Source organism: Sceloporus undulatus, chromosome 3, assembly GCF_019175285.1.
Source record: "Sceloporus undulatus isolate JIND9_A2432 ecotype Alabama chromosome 3, SceUnd_v1.1, whole genome shotgun sequence".
Lineage (NCBI taxonomy): Eukaryota > Metazoa > Chordata > Lepidosauria > Squamata > Phrynosomatidae > Sceloporus > Sceloporus undulatus.
In genome coordinates, this window is record NC_056524.1 from 190,046,091 (window position 1) to 190,065,574 (window position 19,484).

General features: G+C 39.1%; 1 protein-coding gene across 4 annotated transcripts in view; it reads right to left on the reverse strand.

The window, feature by feature from the left end:
- Positions 1-19,484, reverse strand: part of DOCK1 (dedicator of cytokinesis 1) — a 511,572-nt gene that overhangs the window by 313,918 nt on the left and 178,170 nt on the right. For all 4 annotated transcript variants that reach the window (XM_042460991.1, XM_042460990.1, XM_042460988.1 and 1 more), the window contains 2 exons: positions 15,885-16,012; positions 12,533-12,628 (listed from right to left, as the gene is read on the reverse strand). In XM_042460991.1, coding sequence (XP_042316925.1) covers positions 12,533-12,628; positions 15,885-16,012 — 224 coding nt within the window. The remainder of the gene's footprint in view (positions 1-12,532; positions 12,629-15,884; positions 16,013-19,484) is intronic.

Sequence of the window (19,484 nt, forward strand, 5' to 3'; positions counted from 1 at the left end):
TGTGGACTTGAAGTATACATCACCATTTAGGTAGAATGCAATTCTTGAGATGTTTTGTTTTTAAACACTGTAAGCTTCTTCCATTTTCTATTATAACAGATGAATACTTAAAAACAAAAAGAAACCAAAAATAATAACTCATGAAATATTACTTGACCACAATACACAAAAGGATGTATTTATACTTATGTAGAAAAGCAACCTACTAGAGAGCCATATAAATATTGTAGTGAAGTGCTTCCCAAGCTATCTGATGTCCATGTCAGTCCACAAGTCCATAGACAACCACTTTATGGAAGCTACCAAATCAGTGTTACTGAATGAGGCGAACCACTAGCCTTGCAGGCTAAGGAAGATGACAGCTGCAGCTCTATAGGCATCATGTATGTCCACAGGAAAGGAAAATACTGATCCATCTTAGAACTTTTAAAATGACTGAGGCAAAGTATGTGTAGTATTTTGAACATATTAAAAGCAAGGCACTTGGTTTAGATGTTCTTAGGTACTGTTCCCTTAATCCTTGGCCATTGGCTGGTCTTGCTGTATGGATTTGATCCCAGATGCAAATTCTGCAGGGCCAAGTGCCACCTGGTAAGTGGAGGGCATGGCATTTCCACCCAGATCAACTAAAACGGGCTCAATAAACTGGTTCCCTATAGAGAGCCCCTACTTTAACCCACTAGTTACAAATAATTACTAACATGTAACTGACTCCTTTTTGCAATATTGAAAGAGTAACTAGGGTCCCTTACAAAGGATAAGTTCACACCTTTTTGATGTAAGTATTCCAATTAATTTTATAGTTACCAGGAATATGACTTCATTATTTAGGTGTATTTTATACTACAGTGCGCCTGCATTATACACAAGCGCGGCTTACGTGGCTTCCAGCATATGCTGGAAGCCTGCACCAGAAAATCCTAGGCTCACCAGGAAGAAGTAATGGGGCGCACGCCATTGCATGCACGAGCCCCATTATTTTTAATGGGGCTTGAGCATATGCGTTTTTCCCTTATACAGGGGGGTCCGGAACAGATCCCCCGTGTAAAAGAAGGGCGCACTGTATTAGCTACTGATTTCTAGCATTTTGACAGCTTTGAGAAACAGTAACTAATCCTATTCTTGCATAATTTTTTTAACTTTAAAATAAGTAACTGCATCAGTTATTAACTACATTCTGAAGATTTGGCACTGCAACTAATTACTTTTTAAGTCATTTCTTCGTGCCAAAGCCTAGAATCTAGGCCTACTGGGTGTGTTAGCAACCAATATACATCTTTTTGTGATTCACTGCCTATAGATTAACATACACTATTTGTTGCAAGGTTCCAAAGCACCCTAATGCTGTCTACATATGTGCAAACAGAAAGTGGTTTAAGGCCAGCACTATATCCATGAAGCTTTTGAATGTGAAATGTGCCTGACAAAGCAAAAGCGTTAGCCTCACAGCCAGAACAAGCCCAACAGGGCTGGCAAGGCAAGCTTTTCTGTGGACTTGGGAGTACAGAGTATCTGTTCCTAGTCTTGTGAAGTTAATGGTGCATGTGAATTCAGGTCTTCCTAACTGTTCAAATAGGTCATCAACCAGGGATACTGGGCAGCCATCAAAGATAGACTTAATTTCCCCCCAAAAAAACTATACAGAAAGGCACACTCTTTATCACACTATAATAAGAGAACAGGGATGCTTCTTTGGAGGCTCTATAACTCAACTATGAACTCTAGGGAGCACATGTTCCTCACTAGATCAAATACAGGTTGACTCTCCCTTATCTGGAATTGTAAAATCTGAAATATTTCAAAATTGTTCTCATAGGTGGCTGAGATACTGACACCTTTGCTTCATGGTGGCTCAGTGTACACAAACTTTGCTTCATGCATAAAATTGTTTAAAACATTGTGTATAACCTTCAGACTATGTGTACAAGGTGTATAAATGAATGTCATGTTTAGACTTGGTCTCATCTCCAAGATATCTCATCATGTATATGCAAATGCTTCAAAATCTAAAACACTTCTGGTCTCAAACATTGAGGATAAGAGTGACTCAACCTGTATTATTACCAGAACTTTGAAGAATGAAAGAAGCTAGACATCTCCTAGCTCTGACTGATTTGAAGAAAAATCAACTCTTTTCCCACCATTCCTTAGAAAGCAGTTAATATCCTCTGCCTAGTTCTACAGATCTTTGGATGCTGCTGTGACCTCATAGTGATTCTGTTATCTTGCAGTCAGTTTCCAATTACACATGAATAGCAGGACCCCCTGCAAGATTTTGATTGATAAATTTCTGAGTGTCTGTATGTTTCCCTCTCTCACACACACATAAACACACTGCAAAAGTCCACTGCCCTGCTACTATACATAGCCTGGCAATTATAAGACATGCAGTCTTTCTGCATCCCAAACTTTTATCTAAAATCTCCATGAGTTCAGACAACAGATGGAAAATCTAAGATACCTGGGGCCTTTCCTTTACTTAAATGAAAATAAAATAAATGGTTAAAAAGGGAGGAGGAAACTGTTACTGGCAGGTTTCTGTTGCAGAGCTCTATAATAATCAACCCTTGAATATTTCAATAAAATAGTGAACGAGATAGTTGTCTTGTCAAAGGTTAAGTATTATTGGGGAAGTATTTGATGGTCAGGGCTCCATCATGGGATAATAATCTACTACCAGGCATTGGGAAGGGGCATATTGCCCACCTACAGTACTTTACAGTCCCCCACATTTCCATTTCTATTGTCCACAACTAGCTGCCAGCCCCCCCCCCTCACACACACACATCTCGGGGTGCTACTAGCCATTTCATCACATTTTCAGGTGTTTTCACTTGTCTCCTTTTTTTAAGCCTGCAGATCTAACTTCAGATGAGGCTTCCTGTTTCAGTCACTTCCTGCTTTGAAGAATGACGTCTATAGGCAGAAAAAAGGCTTGTATCAGCTTGGGGGGATCCAAAAACATCATAACCAAAACCAGTCCCTAAAAATCTGGGAGTGCAGAATAATTTATGGATTCAATGGTCACACACTGTCCACCTCAACACTAAGTAGTAATTCTAACAAAGATGCCTGGAAATGGTGGTGTATCATAAATCCTAGCTTATAAAAGGATGAACTACAAACGGATAAAGAATCTCTTGATACTCTATTGCTATTGTTCATCTTCTAAACATGTCAGCATAGGTTCAATGGCCTTGGATAATTATGCTAGTGTTGTCTGTTGTCTGCATTCTCAATTTCTACATGACGGTTTGAGGGATCTATTTTCAGGAGACAGGTTCCTTGAGGACAATTCAGTGAGGCACAAGTAAGTATGCAGAGGACGATTCCCTTTTGTACCTACAGAATGGTAGAGGACTTCTGTTCAACACTTTATCTACTTCATACCCCATCATTGTTCAAGCATGTTTCATTAAGATTCAGCTAAACTGGGCAAGATGGATAGATACTGGAAAGATAGTCCCAGCTAGCTTGTTCAAGCAGAGTGCAACAGCATAAAATAGTGAAGACATCCCACAAGGAGAATGGAAAATGGCACTATGAAAGATGACACAAATGCTTACTTGATAGCTATCAAGCAGCTTCATTTCTATACATCTGTCCTGGATTTCTCCTTCCTTTCCCCCCTTTTCAGACTTTTGACACAATGATTTAGAATTATTATCCTGAAATAGCCTATTGGCTAGGAATCAGATCTTCTACAGACCTATTGAGCTTTCTCCTGGATCTGGCACTGTTTTGGACTCATGAGAGACCTCAATTGAAGAACTCCCTACCTCAGCTCAGACTTGATGCCTTTCACCATTAAGACTCAAGCTTGAGAACTGGATAACTCAAGAAGCCAATAGAAACTATAAAGCAAATACAAAAAGATGCTGAATGTATATATTCATGTATACATTAATAGGATCATTTTAAAAAACTATTCCAAAGGACATCTTTTGGATTAGGATGACTGACCAGAAGCAGCCACTGACAACAAGAAGGATGATACAGGTAATAAACAACTTAACAATTATTCTTTTCAGTCTTCCATGGTTTGATTCAATATTAGGGAAAACTTTCCACTTATCAAGTAATAAAGCACTAGGAGGGACTATGTTGCCTGATCAGATTCTTAGTAACAACTGGGCAAAAACATTTCCAGCAATATTTTGGTGTAGGGGGAACTTTCTGGGATGTTCTCTCTGTGTGTACATGGTTCTGTGTAAGAAAAAAAGAGAGAGGCAAAGGGAGGCAGAGGCAGAGAGAATGGTGAAAATACAGCACTAGATGACCCACGATACCCTCCCTACTTGACTCCTATGATTTAGTCCACTTGAAGATAATACAGAATTGTATTAATGAAGCTTTAATTATGATGAATAATAATTCTCTCACAAAAGGCAAGATGCATTCTTACAAAATATCTGGAACATATCAGGAGCAAACTGTAGCATTAGAATAAATCTGCTAATTATAGAAAAGCTATTTTCTCAGTATATTGTTTCAGTTATGTCCAAATATGTTAAGTGCATCAAAGAGAGTGATAGAAAAATGCAAACAATATAGTACAGTGATTTACTTTCAAACACTTGAAGATGCTATTCAGAAAATCCACAAGAAAATAAAAGCAAATAGAGCCAGTGTAATATTTAGCAAAAAATAATGTTGGCTATAAATTAAACAAGGCATTTAGGACATTAGATTCTGGCTTTATACACAGTCTTGAAGCTATAACTTCACAAGCACTAATTAAGATCTGATAAAATGAAAAAAATGTGTTGACATCCCAGTTTATAGAAATCCATACTATTTTATTTACTCCACATGATGGTGCATGACAGATTTTCATACATTAGGAAGGCTAGAATAAAAGGCAGAGTGATGCTAAAAATGATTTGGTAATGAATAGGTCTAACTGACCGTAGTGGACAGAGTATCAGGCTAGGATTTTGGTTCAAATTTCCATTCAGCCATAAAGCTCATTGGTGGGATGGGAAGTAACACTCTCAGCTTAAACATCCCCCCATGAGGGAAAAGGGAGAAGGGTCGTGTCCACACAACAGCCAATGATAAATATAAGGCAGCTTCCATGGAATGCTTAAATCACAGAAACCAAAACAAAACATACATTTCAAATGTTTGATGACAGATTCTAAGCAAGCATTTTAATTGTCTTCTGTAACATCCCTTTTAACATAAAACAACAAAAGTTTCTCCAGTAGTCTATCATAACAGCACTTAGAATTATACAATCACAGTGCTGGAAAAGACCTCAAGGGCCATCAAGTCCACTTAGGGGTGAAAGAGATCAGCCAACAAAGCCGGCTTCCAACCAGCTTGAGGGTACAAAGTGCAGACAACGCACGCCCCTAAGATGCCCGGTAGCCAGCTTCACACCGCTGGGATGCCCAGAAGTGGGCTGGCTTTCGGGTTCTCCAGCAGTACAGCATTTACATGCCCCATGCCACAGGAGTGCCGTAAAGCTGTGGCGGGGCAGGAAAAGCCAGCTTTTTGCCAGTGCAAAAAGGAGTGTCAATTTGCCACTTCTTTTTGGAGCGGCAAAAAGGCAGATTGGGGGCGCTGCATGCAGTTGCTACGGCCCCAATCCGGCTTTCTCAGGGGCAGCTTCAAGCCACCCCTTTGTGGCGGTCTGTTCCGTGCCTTAATCTGTATAGTATAATATTGATACTGTGCTATTCTAGAGTAACTGTGGCTGTATCTGCACTGAATAAATGTTCCAGTTTGACACCAGTTTATCTGCTATGGCTCAATGCTACAGAATTCTGGGTATTGTGGTACCAGAGCTGCCTCACAAAGCTATATTTCCCAGAATTCCACAGCACTGAGTCATGACAGTTAATGTAGTGTCAAATTGGATTATTTCTGCAGTGCAGACAGACTATAACTATTTCAAATGACAGACAAAACCTGTAATAATCCACTCTACGTTTCATTGGCTACTTCCTCATTCACAGGTTGCACTATTTTGAACAACAGTTCCAAGAACAATTTACACAATAGTGGCAATAATCTGAGAATATGTTGCCAGAAAAGACCACCGGGACACAACATTTTTACTGTTATGTCAAGTATATTGAACGCACAAGTGCATCTTGCATCATGCTTTCTTTCAAAATGTGTGAGTTGTTGGGCAGGAACCTATGATCTTCCAAGTAATTTATTCTGATAAGCAAAATACATATTGAAGTGTATGGGAAACAAGAACATCCTAATGTTTATTGTTGTACTGTCTTATAACATAAAGGCTTTTACAGTTCAGTACGCAAACACAGAGATCTATTGTAGGCTCACTATGAACATTTGGAGCACTCCTGCTCAAATGATGGCAAGTAAAATTGATTAAAAAAATCATAGTCCATTTCATTGCGCAGACATCCTAGCCTACTCTCTTTCCCTGTCTGTGCTATCCTGAGAATAGAGTTCATAGTTCTCCACATTCATGACCCTGAGCCATAAATCATATACCCTATAAACAGTATTTAAACATTTAGGCGGGGAAACCCACCAAATAGTCTCTTTCTCCAAAGGCCTGAAACAGTGGGTCGCTTTCCCACTCTCTAGCCATTCAGAAGCAGGCAGCCAATGTAGTTCTGCCTACTGAAATCAATGGGGACACTATGGCTTCAATGATTTCAACAAGTGTAACGGCAAGCACATTGGGGGGCTTAGCCAAACTAAATCATCAAGCCTACATCATCTCTGAGCCAAATGAACAGAATTATTCCAAAATCTAGCATTCTTTTAAATGTTAATCAATCAAACCAACACTCACTGCAGCAGCAATAATTACAATGCAGTTTTAACATTGGAACAACTTAGTATCTCATGGGCTGAAAAGCTTCCTCAAGCCACTAGGCTGCAGTTCTGAACCATGCAAAGTTTTCTGATCTTTTGGGGCACTTATCAGCCCTGAGGATTTTTAAGGATAAATCTGAATATGTGATTATAAGGGTATCAGCTTTGAGTATGTTACCCACACTTGAGTTTTCCTGTAGAGTACCTCAGTTTTTCTATGAATAGCCCTCAATTTTTGCAGTGGTAAGGTTAAAAGGTAGAATAGTTAAATAATTTAAGGCTTTCTTAACTAATATTTTGAATTATGTATATCTTCTTGAACCAGTAAATGGTACATGAAGCACTTCTATCTTGCTATTTCTATGAAATTTATGTGTTATCTGGTGGAGAAACCACATTTAAATCTACAGCCTGTTGCAAGAAAAGTATATTTTAATTCCTAACTCAGGAGGGTTTGGATTTTTAATAGTAGTGTCAAAGAGGGGTAAAAGTCTCTTACTTTTCATATTTCCAGGGAGCCTTGGTGGCACAATGATTAAATGGCAGTACTCGAGGCATAACGTTGTGAGTTCAATCACAGGGCTCCAGGTTGACTCAGTCTTCCATCCTTTCATAGGTTCATAAAATGAGTACTCAGTTTGTTGGGGGAAATTGGTTTACAGATTGTAAACCGCTTAGAGAGAGCTTAAGTTCACTATGAAGCAGTACAGAAATGTAAATGCTATTGCTATTGCCTTTGCTATATTACTGGTTTTCTATGAAAGTATCTGACGATCAACCCAACTCTCATAAATGTAGTGTGGATGGCTTCTGGAGACAAGGCAGGGTAAAACCAGAATTTCCCAAGGCTGACTTGAAGCAGGCAGAATTTCTAGCCTAGGAATGCAATTTCTTTAAAGGTATCTTTATTTAGTAAATTAACAAAATAGGACTCATAGGACATTTCCTATCTTATTTACATTGGTTAGATCACTGGAATCACTTCAGAGATGTGAAGCCATGTAAAGTGTGCATATGTTTGAAAGATTTGCCTGGGCCACCTACATCTTTGGATTTTTCCATCCCTAGAGATTGCATCTCTTTATTATTTGTATATACTATCTCTGCCCATGAAAGTGCTTGTCAGATTTAGTTTTTTTCAGTTGTTTTCAGTTTTTACAATTAACTTAAAAGCAAGTGAATACCTACCTTTGCTTTTTGGACAGTACTTTTCTATTAATTCATCTTTGTTTTCAAGAATGTTTGCAGGAAAAAAGTTATTTGGATGTGGAGAGGAACACCAGCTATTCTGAAATCTATGGCACAAACATGTGGTGGTTCCTTTTAGTTAACTAAAAATTGGGCTCAAATTATGAGCTGAAAACTGAAGATGGTAAAAAAAAACCCATGCCTTGATGGGCTAACAAATGTGAGCTGCAGTTTTATAAGGCAATACTTTTATTTTAAGAGATTGTTTCCAGATTCTTTTTCCATCTATGGAGTGGCGCCACTGCAGTTTAAGTGATGAATTAAACAAACAAAAATTGTACTCTCTTTTCAAAGCTGTATTTTTTTCCAAAGATACACAATCCTATTTATGGATAAATACTTACAAGGTCAAATGCTCATGGGGCATTTGATATGTGTGATCACATGGACATTTTTCTGGAAGTACAGTAAGCTCTGAACTAGGAAGTATTCTCAACTGGAATGGACCGCTAGGCCAACCCTGTTACTCTCCAATCGTGTAAAAACATATTGAGAGATTTGAAAGCGTTAGATAAAGACATCAGAGGCAAACACTATTCAAATTATTATTATTATTATTATTATTATTATTAACCTTTATTTATAATGCGCTGTAAATGATAGTCATCAAGAACTAAGATGCTCTTTTGCAAATGTTTTACAATAACCTTATTGTGTGTCAAATCCAAATTCAGTGACCTAGCATGGGAAAAGAAAAAGGGAGGAAGAAAAAAAAATCTAGAAGAGTCATGTTAATACATTTGGAAGTCATGATGTTGTGTACTAAGTATATTTACAACACACAATATTATGACTTCATTGACACCATAAAAGTGAATTGTGATAGCCCGTCATCTGGCCAAAATTCATTGAACTTTAAACGGTAAGTGCGTTTTTAAATTTTTTGGTACTCTGAGAATTCATTAAATAATTATAGTACAGTATGCTCAAATGTAATGCTTTCAAGTCTATGTTCATGTTCACAGTGTGCATATTTAATACAATGTACTTGGCTATAAAAGTCAAGAGAACACCAACTCTCAAATACAATTTTCTGGAATCCACACAATAGACAAAAAGCCCATGCAAAAAGTCAAACCTTCACAGTATTCTTAGTGTCATTATTTTGAAGTTTAGATATTATCTGTCTGGCTTTCTCATCTTCATAAAACAAGAGATAGTATCACATGGGGGGAGGACATATTAGAAAAGCATTGTCTAATAAATAACATTTTAATGCTAATATCTAGTGTGATGTTTTGCCATGCTGTAATGGATACATATGATGCTTGTCTAGGTGAGACTCACCCACCTTTTCTTGGATGATAGCACAATGGGTCTTTTTTGATCCCACCACTGCCACCAATTATATGAAGATAACGGCCACTGTCCCACCAATTCTTCACTGTGAGACTCAAACCCGGGACTCTCTTAAGTATTTCCTGCACTATCTTTAGATGCCAGCACTCTTTGTTTCAAATTCCCCCCAGCTTGGTACCAACTATTCTTTGACAGCCACACCCTTATCCCAAACCCAAAAGACTTTTCTCAATGGTGGTAACATTTTTAATGTGTTTCTGAAATCACTTCAGACAGCTGTTTGTTGAAACAAGGTAATAAATTTATTTACAAGTCAGGCTGAAAACAATATTTCTTGTAGTGGATGGTGTTCACAATATATATGGTGTATAAATACTTTATTAGTTACACAGTTAACAGTTTCTTTAGCTTGTTTTTGTAATTGTTTCTCTATAGCTTTATATATGTTTCCTTACAGACTAAGTTCTCACAGAACCTTTATTAAACTTTTGTATCTTATAACATTTCTGGTTACCTGTGACTCCACTAGTCACCAAACACTATGTCTCCCGCAGGACACTACAACAATTTAATTAAGGACACTCTTGGTCCCTTTCATGGGTACCTAAACCCTTTCTAATTGTCCCTCACAGCAGCCTAACCTAGCCTCAATGGCTCTTCACCCCTCAGAGCACACTAAACACCAATCCCTTTCAAACCTGCTCCTCCCTCATATATTCACTTCTGGGAGCAGCTCCCACTGGCTAGTGCCAAGGTTCTAATCTGCCTGTTGTCGCCACAATGCTGAACTTGCATAACCAGCAAGCACACTCTAGATACATTTGATTAATGCAACAGAATGTGATCTAGTAAATTCAACCAGGTGTTAAAAATTGTCTCAGAGAAGGACCTACAGTGAAAATAGCCACTGAGAAATCCAACGCAATCAACAAGGAAGAATTAGCCCATGAATCTCCAAATGTTCATCATCCATCGCAGTCACTACTATCATCTCAGTGTCAGGAAAAGTACCGAAATGCTGACTGAAAGGGGTTGAGAAGAAAGATGCTACATCCCAAAATGAGTGAAATTTCTACCTATATGTTCTACTTTCATTCTTAGGAAAGAAATTTGGTTCAGATACTAGTCTGAATGTTTTAAAATGTGGATGGATGAATCAGTGTCCACTTCTATATCAGAAATATACTACTCTATTCTAAAGAGGCATCAACAGTACTTAGTGCTATAAATAAAATACAGTGGAGAAAAATCTAATGCACATATGCTACATTACGTAACCCCAAGCACTGTCAATATCCTCAAAAGAAGAAAATTGCACCAATCCCAATCAATTGCATGAAGTAATTGCTTTTGACAGCCCTATCACAAATGCTGTATTAACTACAGACTAAGGCTGGGTCAGATCGAAGCAATTCCATGATAAAAAGTTAATGTAAAATTGTAACAGTGGACTAACAAATTTTCATCCATTGGTGGTCCTGGTGGTTCCACATGGCCTAGCAGCACAAGTACTACATAAATCAATTTAGGTAATGGAGTCAGACTGCACTAATTATCATGCAGAGACAAAGGTTTTATCTCCTTGGATTAAGGAGATAAAATATTGTATGTACAAAATAAACCTAAGCAAGACACGGGATTAGGACACATGGTTGAGAAATAGCAATGGAGGAAGATGTTGCCAGATCAGAACTGGAAAAATACAAGAACAGATCTAAACAAAATGATTACTTCCAACAGACTGTATTTTAATCTTGTAAACAGGGAAATGTTATATGCTGCATCCGCACTATTTAACTGCCATGGCTCAGTGCTATGGAATAATGGATTTGTAGTTTTGTGAGAGATTCAGCCTTCTCTGTCAGGGAACTCTGGTGTAACAACAAACTGTAAATCCCAGGAGATTGAGGAATGCAGCTATGACAACTGAAGCAGTATCAACCTGCATTATTACCATTCTGCAAATGCAGCCATAGAGAACAATACAGCCCCAGAAACAAGACAACATAGAAAAGAATTCAGGACGTGGGGTAAAATGTTTGTTATTGAAACTCTGAATATTAGATAATAGAAAGAGCAATAACAAAGCCACAAAACTATGAAACAGTTTTGTAATTAGAAATATAAATACAACAACAACAACAACAAATGGTGGATTTTGGCACTGAACTGCCAGCTGAGGTAATAACTCAAGTACAAAATAATTCTGACCAAATGTAAAGAAATCATGCTTGTTCATGGGAAATTTCTATGCACATTTTATCATTTATCCCTAACCAAGTTGGATGATACATATGTAATGAACGTTTATTGGGACTGCTTAATATCTGCAATGAAAGACATTAACCACAGGTACAAACAAACCAGGTAATCAAAATCTCTCCCAGAAAAACATTAAGCAACTGAGTGCATCCAATGTATTTCACAACTAAAATAAGCCTAAGGAGTAGATTTTCTTATTGGCCTGGTGTTAGCTGGCAATATCTGCACAAGGACAGGCAAGATAGTGTACTAGACAATGAAAAACCTCTTCAATTTTTTAAAATTCACGAGTACCAGATGGGCATTATTTGTTTAAATGAATCTGATGAGTTTTCTTTTTGTTATATGATTCTGGAATGCTTGTGCATCACTTTTGCTGTGTAGTTTTCCCTTGTTTTTTGTTGGCTGTAAGTTGAGTATGCCTAGTGAAATGGAGTGCCTGCAGGCATGCTGTGCAACTGTGTTGCTTGGTATAAGCTTATCTGCCAGATGATATCTCAAAGGAAAATGGTCAACTATGAGGTTTTGAAGGCCCAAAAGAAATGTAACAAAATACAACTTCTTACAGAGAACAGTAGTACATCTTGGTCTATTAACTCATCATTTAGAAAGGAAATTCTACTTCACTTTTTACATTACCAATGGGGCAAAATGGTTTCCAGTGTAAATACAAAGGTTTAAGGTTACTTCTTCCATTCCCCACTACACAAGACTTCAATTTATATACATTTGGGGGCAAACTGAATAGGAGCAGCTCCAGACCTGTCAATAACATTAATTGGACTTAATTCAAGAACACAGCAAACATTGTCACACATTTTGTACTTTCTCCTGCAGGAGAAATTTTTGGCAGATGATGCACTTTTATGAAGAACAATTGATAAGAAGTATTTTTAGAAATTTGCCCAAAGACACTTACTATGAGTTCTGAATCACGTCCCATTGATATGACTGTTCTGTTTACTGTCCTCAGTAGCTTTTCCATTATAATCTGTACATGCCGCTGTGTTGGCCCCTGAAAACAAAATGGGAAATCAAAGGTATCACCAGAGGCCACATGTAGTGAAATTTATGTTATGATGCACTTAATAAATTAAATAAATCATTTTGCCTCAATGTTAAGTGTGTATTCAAACACCTCCAGACCAAGAGTTTGTGTCAAATGAAGCAGGAGAGAGATCTGACCTATCCTCTCTGAAAACTTACACTTGGATCCACAGACTTTCAATTTATACATATTTAGTAATTGTATGACCTGAACATAATGAAATTAGGAGTTTGGAAAACATAACTCATTATCTGGGTTGAGTGCACTCTGATTATGTCTAAAAATATTTTAAATCAATCCATCAGTCTTCTGGATTCTATGTGCAATGTGTGTTCATGAACCACATATTTTAGCAATTTACTAAAAATTAAAATTAACAGTGAAGCAAAAGCACCAGAAGAGAGGTATGACTACTATACATGTTTTCCTCCCTCTAATGAATTGGCTTTCCTGCCCTTAATTGCAGCTACTTTCAACTATGTATGTACTCCCTGCCCCTCATAATTAAACCCTTAACCAATAAATATCCTCTTCCATTTTCCAAGGATTTCTTGGGAAGTGGATGTCTGTCAGTATTCAAATAGAATTCAGAATCCAGCCAACTCATCTCTTACTTACTCTGTCTTCTCAGCAGGTGTCCTGACACCTTCCTAAACGGAAGGACTTCAACTTTGCTCATCTCAGCAGGTACAGAAACTGCAAGATAATTGCTTGTGCCCCAAGGTGCACCTCAGCCAACTCTCCTCTCTTTTTTTGTAAATATTCAGTCCTGCTAGTGGATTTAATCAAGGCCACATTTAGCCAAGAATACTAGAATACACTGAGGTTAAACAGTATCACAGGTAAATTGTATATTCTGAATACTAGAAAAGAGAATATGACAAGAGTTCCTCTGCTTAGTTATCTTTAAGGGCTAGTGAGCTACTTCGGTGTATATAAGACCTCAAGCCAAAGAAGAGCAAGACCCTTAGTGTGCTGATGAACTGGCATAGTGGAAACTGTGAAGAAAGGAAATATTACACAGGAATAATTTCATTTATAGATAACCACACATATGGAGCTGTTATTTCATTGTATACGCATTTAAAGATGTGTGTATGTGTGTGAGAGAGACACACAGAGAGACAGATAGAGAATCACTCGTATAAATTATACAAAATAACCTACTATTTCAGTGGGAGAGAATAATCATCCTCAGGCTGAAGTATGCTTTATGATTCTATGAAAGTTGACTAAAATCCTACTGTATCTGTGGGTTTACCAAGGCAACTGAATAAATATCAACACTATACAAAATGTTTTTAAAAGGTATCATGAAGGTGCATTTTAACTTCCCAATAAATTGTACAATCCACCTAGCATCCTGGATTTACTCATATGTAAAAGTATGCTTGTGGCTAAGAAGTTTAATTTGCTTGTTTTGCTATGAACCCAAAGAGTTCATCCTCTGCAGATTTCCTGCAGTTACCATGCTTGAAATTAATATGCATACAAACACTTCACACAAACCCCTTTTTCTGATCAAATACATTTAAAAGCCCCTTTCAAATGCCCTTATGTGCAAAGGGCTAAATGATTTTCCTTGCAATGCAGCAATAATAATAATAATAATAATAATTTTTATTTGTATACTGCTTTTCCTCCAGATCAAATACTACACAGCAACTCAGAAGTCCATATTGCAAAGTTATTCATTTCTTTCTATTCTTTCTGTTTCTCTGAGAGATAGAAATGTGTCAATTTAGAGGGAAGCAAGAACCAATCACCATTTAAACTGAGCCAGGGACAAGCAGTCAGCTGCTTAATCAGACCTGTGAGAAAAGAAGTAGGGACAAGCTGTCATAGCTCAAGGGTATACCTGAGTAATGAGCTGCTCAAACTGAGAAACTGTTCTGGACTTTCATAGAACGAAGTAGAATTCTCACCATTTCCTATCACCTAACCCCTGCCTGCTCAGATTCTAGCTGTGATGCTACTCTTGTTACTATCATCAGGAATGTAGTAAAGAAATGGCCCACAGCTTACTCCTCTGACAAACTACCATAGCAATCTTACAGTGCTTGCAGACCAGTCAGACGTTCCAGTTCCAGATGCCCTGGCAACTACACATTATGTGTTTCATTAGGTAAGTATTCAATATTTCCCATAAAGTGTATGTCATTTACAACAGGACTACAACTTATTAAAAGAAGTGTTCAGCTTCTATTTGGTTTCATGTTTATTCATGGCAGTCCCAAATACCGTATTTTCCGGTGTATAAGGCGACGGGGCGTATAAGACGACCCCCCAACTATTTAAATAAAAATATAGAGTTTACCATATACTCGCCGTACAAGACCACCCGAAGCCTCTGAAAGCCGGCGCTGGGCGCGTGCCCGCCTCCCTATGGGGCTGACCTCCGGCCTCCGAGGCCTTGGAAGGCCGGCGCTGGGCGCGCTCGCGCCGCCCCTTCAAGCCGGCCTCCGAGGCCTTGGAAGGCCGGCGCTGGGCGTGCTCGCGCCGCCCCTTCAAGCCAGCCTCCGAGGCCTTGAAGGCCGGCGCTGGGCGCGCTCGCGCCGCCCCTTCAAGCTGGCCTCCGAGGCCTTGAAGGCCGGCGCTGGGCGCGCTCGTGCCGACCCATGGAGCCGGCCTCCGAGGCCTCAGAAGGCCGGCGCTGGGCGGGGTTGCGCCGGCCCATGGAGCCGGCCTCCGAGGCCTCGGAAGGCCGGTGCTGGGCGCGCTCGCGCCGCCCCTTCAAGCCGGCCTCCGAGGCCTTGGAAGGCTGGTGCTGGGCGCGCTCGCGCCGGCCCATGGAGCCAGCCTCCGAGGCCTCAGAAGGCTGGCGCTGGGCGGGATCGCACCGGCCCATGGAGCCAGCCTCCGAGGCCTCAGAAGGCCGGCGCTGGGCGGGGTCGCGCCGGCCCATGGAGCCGGCCTCAGAAGGCCAGCGCTGGGCGCGCGCCCACCTCCCCATGGGGCTGGCCTCCGGCCTCCAAAGGCCAGTGCTGGGCGGGCTCGTGCCAGCCCATGGAACCGGCTTCTGGCCTCCTCCGAGGCTTTGGAGAGCTGGCGTTGAACGCGCGCGCGCCGGCCCATAAAGTTTCCCTCCGGCCTCCTCATACGGGGCGTATAAGACGACCCCCAACTTTTCAGAAGATTTAAAGGGGTTCAAAAGTCGTCTTATAGGCTGGAAAATACGGTACTTTCAAGATTTCATTATTAAATATACACACTGACTACTAACCACATCTTTCTTGTAAAGAACCTCCAAGATGTTACTGAGCAACTGGCAACATGCTTCCAAGTCTTCCTGTCTTTCCAAATGATATTTCAGCTGATCAGTCATCATTGGCAACAAGATCTCTCTACAGTCTGAATATTGGGAGAAGAAAAATCAAGCATTAATTCCTGAAAATACTAAATCTATGATAAGTGTTCAAACAGAAAGCAAATCTATCAAAGTTCAACTAAAACAGACACGACACACAAAGTCGCATGGTAAACTTTTTTTAGTAAAGTGTTTTTTTAAAAATTAAAATAGTATGTGCATTGTTTCAAATTTCCAAATGAGTCCATAAATTCATTATTTTTATGACTTACAAGTTCAGCAATGGTATCCAAAACACAATACTAACTCACTAGAAATCAAATATATTTGACTTTCAGTAATTTGTTGAAGTTGGTCACAAAAGACATTAAACAAATCTTTTTTTTTTTACTTTAATATAACACAGCATGCTTCACATCCTTATAAACCCAATGTAAGACCCTCTGATCTATTTTAATAAATAAATAATAATAAAAATTTTATTTTTATACCGCCCTTCCACAGATCAGGGCGGTTAACAACATAATAAAAATACAATACAATACAATTTTAAAACAACAACAGAATAAAACCCCCGTTAGCCAATCCTCTTTGCCACAGAAGAGGAAGGGAGGCCCACTGGACTTTAGTCGGGGAATGCAAGATGGAATAGAAAGGTTTTCAGATCCTTTCTGAATTGGGCCAGGGAGGTGGTCAAGCGGAGCTCTGTGGGCAGCGTGTTCCAAAGGGCCGGGGCGGCGATGGAAAATGTCCTCCTCGTAGTGGAGGACAACCTAGCCCCTGGCACCCTAAGGAGTTGCTGCCCAGATGTTCTGAGGGTGCGGGACGGAATGTACGGGGAGAGGCGGTCCTTCAGGTATCCTAGGGCCCAAGCCATTTAGGGCTTTATAGGTCATCACCAACACCTTATATTGTGCCCGGAAGCGAATAGGCAGCCAATGCAGATCTTTGAGCACTGGTGTAATATGGCTGGCCCATATTTTGCACAGAATTCATACTTTTAAAGCTATTCCCTTGTTACTAGTCCTATTATTCAGTTTATTTATACACCACACATTCTACAAACAATGTCTTCAAAGCGGTTCACAGCAGAGACAATGATAAATACAATAATAGCACAGTGGTAATAGACGTTTGAACATATTAAAATATAAGATTAGCAATTCAATAACTGTTCATTTAGAGCAGTGATTGAGAACCTATGCTCCTCCAAATGTTGTCTGATTTGACTTCTCACCAGCTTCTGTTCAAATGGCCAGAGATGATAGAACATGCTGTCCAGCAATATCTGTTTTACACAATAAAATCAAGGTAAATATATAACTCCACACACAAACACAAATACAGCCAATATTGCCAACTAGAAGCTCCATTTCTGTTCCACATGAGACCTCTTCGCCTAGAAGAATCCTAACTGTAGTCTCAAAAGAGAAGCCAGGTATTTCAAGTGATCTATCTCCCACAACAGAAAGATATTCTCATCTTACTAGGGTACTAAGTACCTTGTACTAAGTCCAGGTGCTACAACCACCTACTTCAGTGCAGTGTTAATCACTATAATAATCACATGCCCTGTCCCAATTAAATACTGTCACTTGGGAAACTGGTTCAGAACAATCAGTTTCAGAACAATTTACAGAATGTGTGACACATGAAGTTTTATGATCTTCAAACCAAAAACATGTTGCATTTGCAATTTTTAAAAAAGGAAAAAAAAAACTATAATGATTCCATGTAGTATAGCAATAATTCAGAAATATGAGGATTTTGTAATGGCATGCCAATGTGCCATAGTGGTTTGAGCATTGAGCTATGACTGCAGATCAGTTTGATTCCCCACTCATCCATGGAAGCCCACTAGGCACTCTCAGCCCCAGAAAACCCCATGATAGCTTCATCTTAGGGTCACCATTGGAAATTACTTGAAATTACATGCAACAGCAATTAATTTTTTAAAAGCCCCCCCAAACATGTTTGTCTTCCCTTGGTTATCCAGACATGGTAAAAAGCAGAAGGTGTAGAAGAGCAAATATTAAAGTAGCATCAAACTATTGTCATGCACACCCCTGAGCTCTGATTAATGAATGACCTTGGAAATAAATCTATTGCCTGTATGATTATGCACTTGTTCAGATCCCAGGGGCTGAAGATAGCTCACAAGCATGAGACAATAATCACAAGCAACAATACTTCAACATCTGTTCATCCTCTACTGCCCTGATTTAACCCACGATGATTAATGTCAGGTGAATGTGTGCAAGAATAAAGTATTAATCTTTTTAAAACAGATGCTCTGCCAGACTTAATTAGCTAAATTATTTCAATCCAACACAAATACTAACATCCATGTTAAAACAAAATGCAAGGACACAAATGAATCTTTATATTTCAAAGCCTTTATCAACATCAAATTCTGGGAGAATCTAATATTTGGCCTGCTTTGTAATATTCATAAGCCAATGAATGATGCTGAACAGGCTATCTGCCATCAGGGAGTGCTAAAATAGATTAACACATTTAATGACAATTAAAACAGCAAGAACTCATATAAATGGCTTATGTTCTCCAGCCTTTTACTGACAAGCAGTTTTCTCCCGTATGCATTTTAAAAAAAATTAATCTGAAAATACAACCCCCTATGAATCTGCTTAGCTTTACACATACCTAGTAAAGATTTTCCCTGATATTTTTTTTTACTATGCTATGATTACCCTGATAAAATGTGGGTCAGTATTAAAATCTCAGGTAACTGCACACTGTTTTTCCAGTTAACACACAAAGAAGCTACATTGCAGCAGCTCCACAATGCCTTCTTCTGTACATATTCTTGTATAAGACTTCACAGAAAGCCACTGTCCATGTATCATTATGGCCTGTTCAGTACATTACCTTGTTGTGTGCCTTCCAGCTGTTTCTAATGTATGGCAAACCTAAGGCAAATGTATTATGGGGTTTTCTTGGCAAGATGTGTTCAGAGGATGTTTGCCATTGACTTTCCCCAAGTATGAGAGCCTGTGACTTGCTACAGGTCACCCAGTGGTTTCATGGCCAAGCAGGGAATCAAACCACTTAAACCACTGTGCCACACTGGGTCTACTTTGTGGCAAACAACATTTCTAAAAATGTTCCTTCTTCCTAAACATCTGTCTCTGTTTCAATCTACTCCGTTAGACCTCCCCCACCACAATCATATTTTAAAACTTGGCAAAAAATTACCAACCAGTTTATACACTGAACATCTTGTATTAGATTCTCTAATTGTGCTAAATTTATTACTGCTAATGAAGGAGGCTAGCATCACTTTTATGCTTTCCAAATTTCTCAAATAGCTGAATTAATCCATTATGACCTCTCACTGAAATGGATATTGATGGAACATGAATTCTCTACAGCAAAAGGAAAATAATACATCTTTTCCTTTACTAAATCAAATATCCCCCAAAACCTAACAAATTCCCTTCTTCGAACTTCAATAGGAATTTGGAACAAATGGAAATCATTACTAGCTCCTGTTAC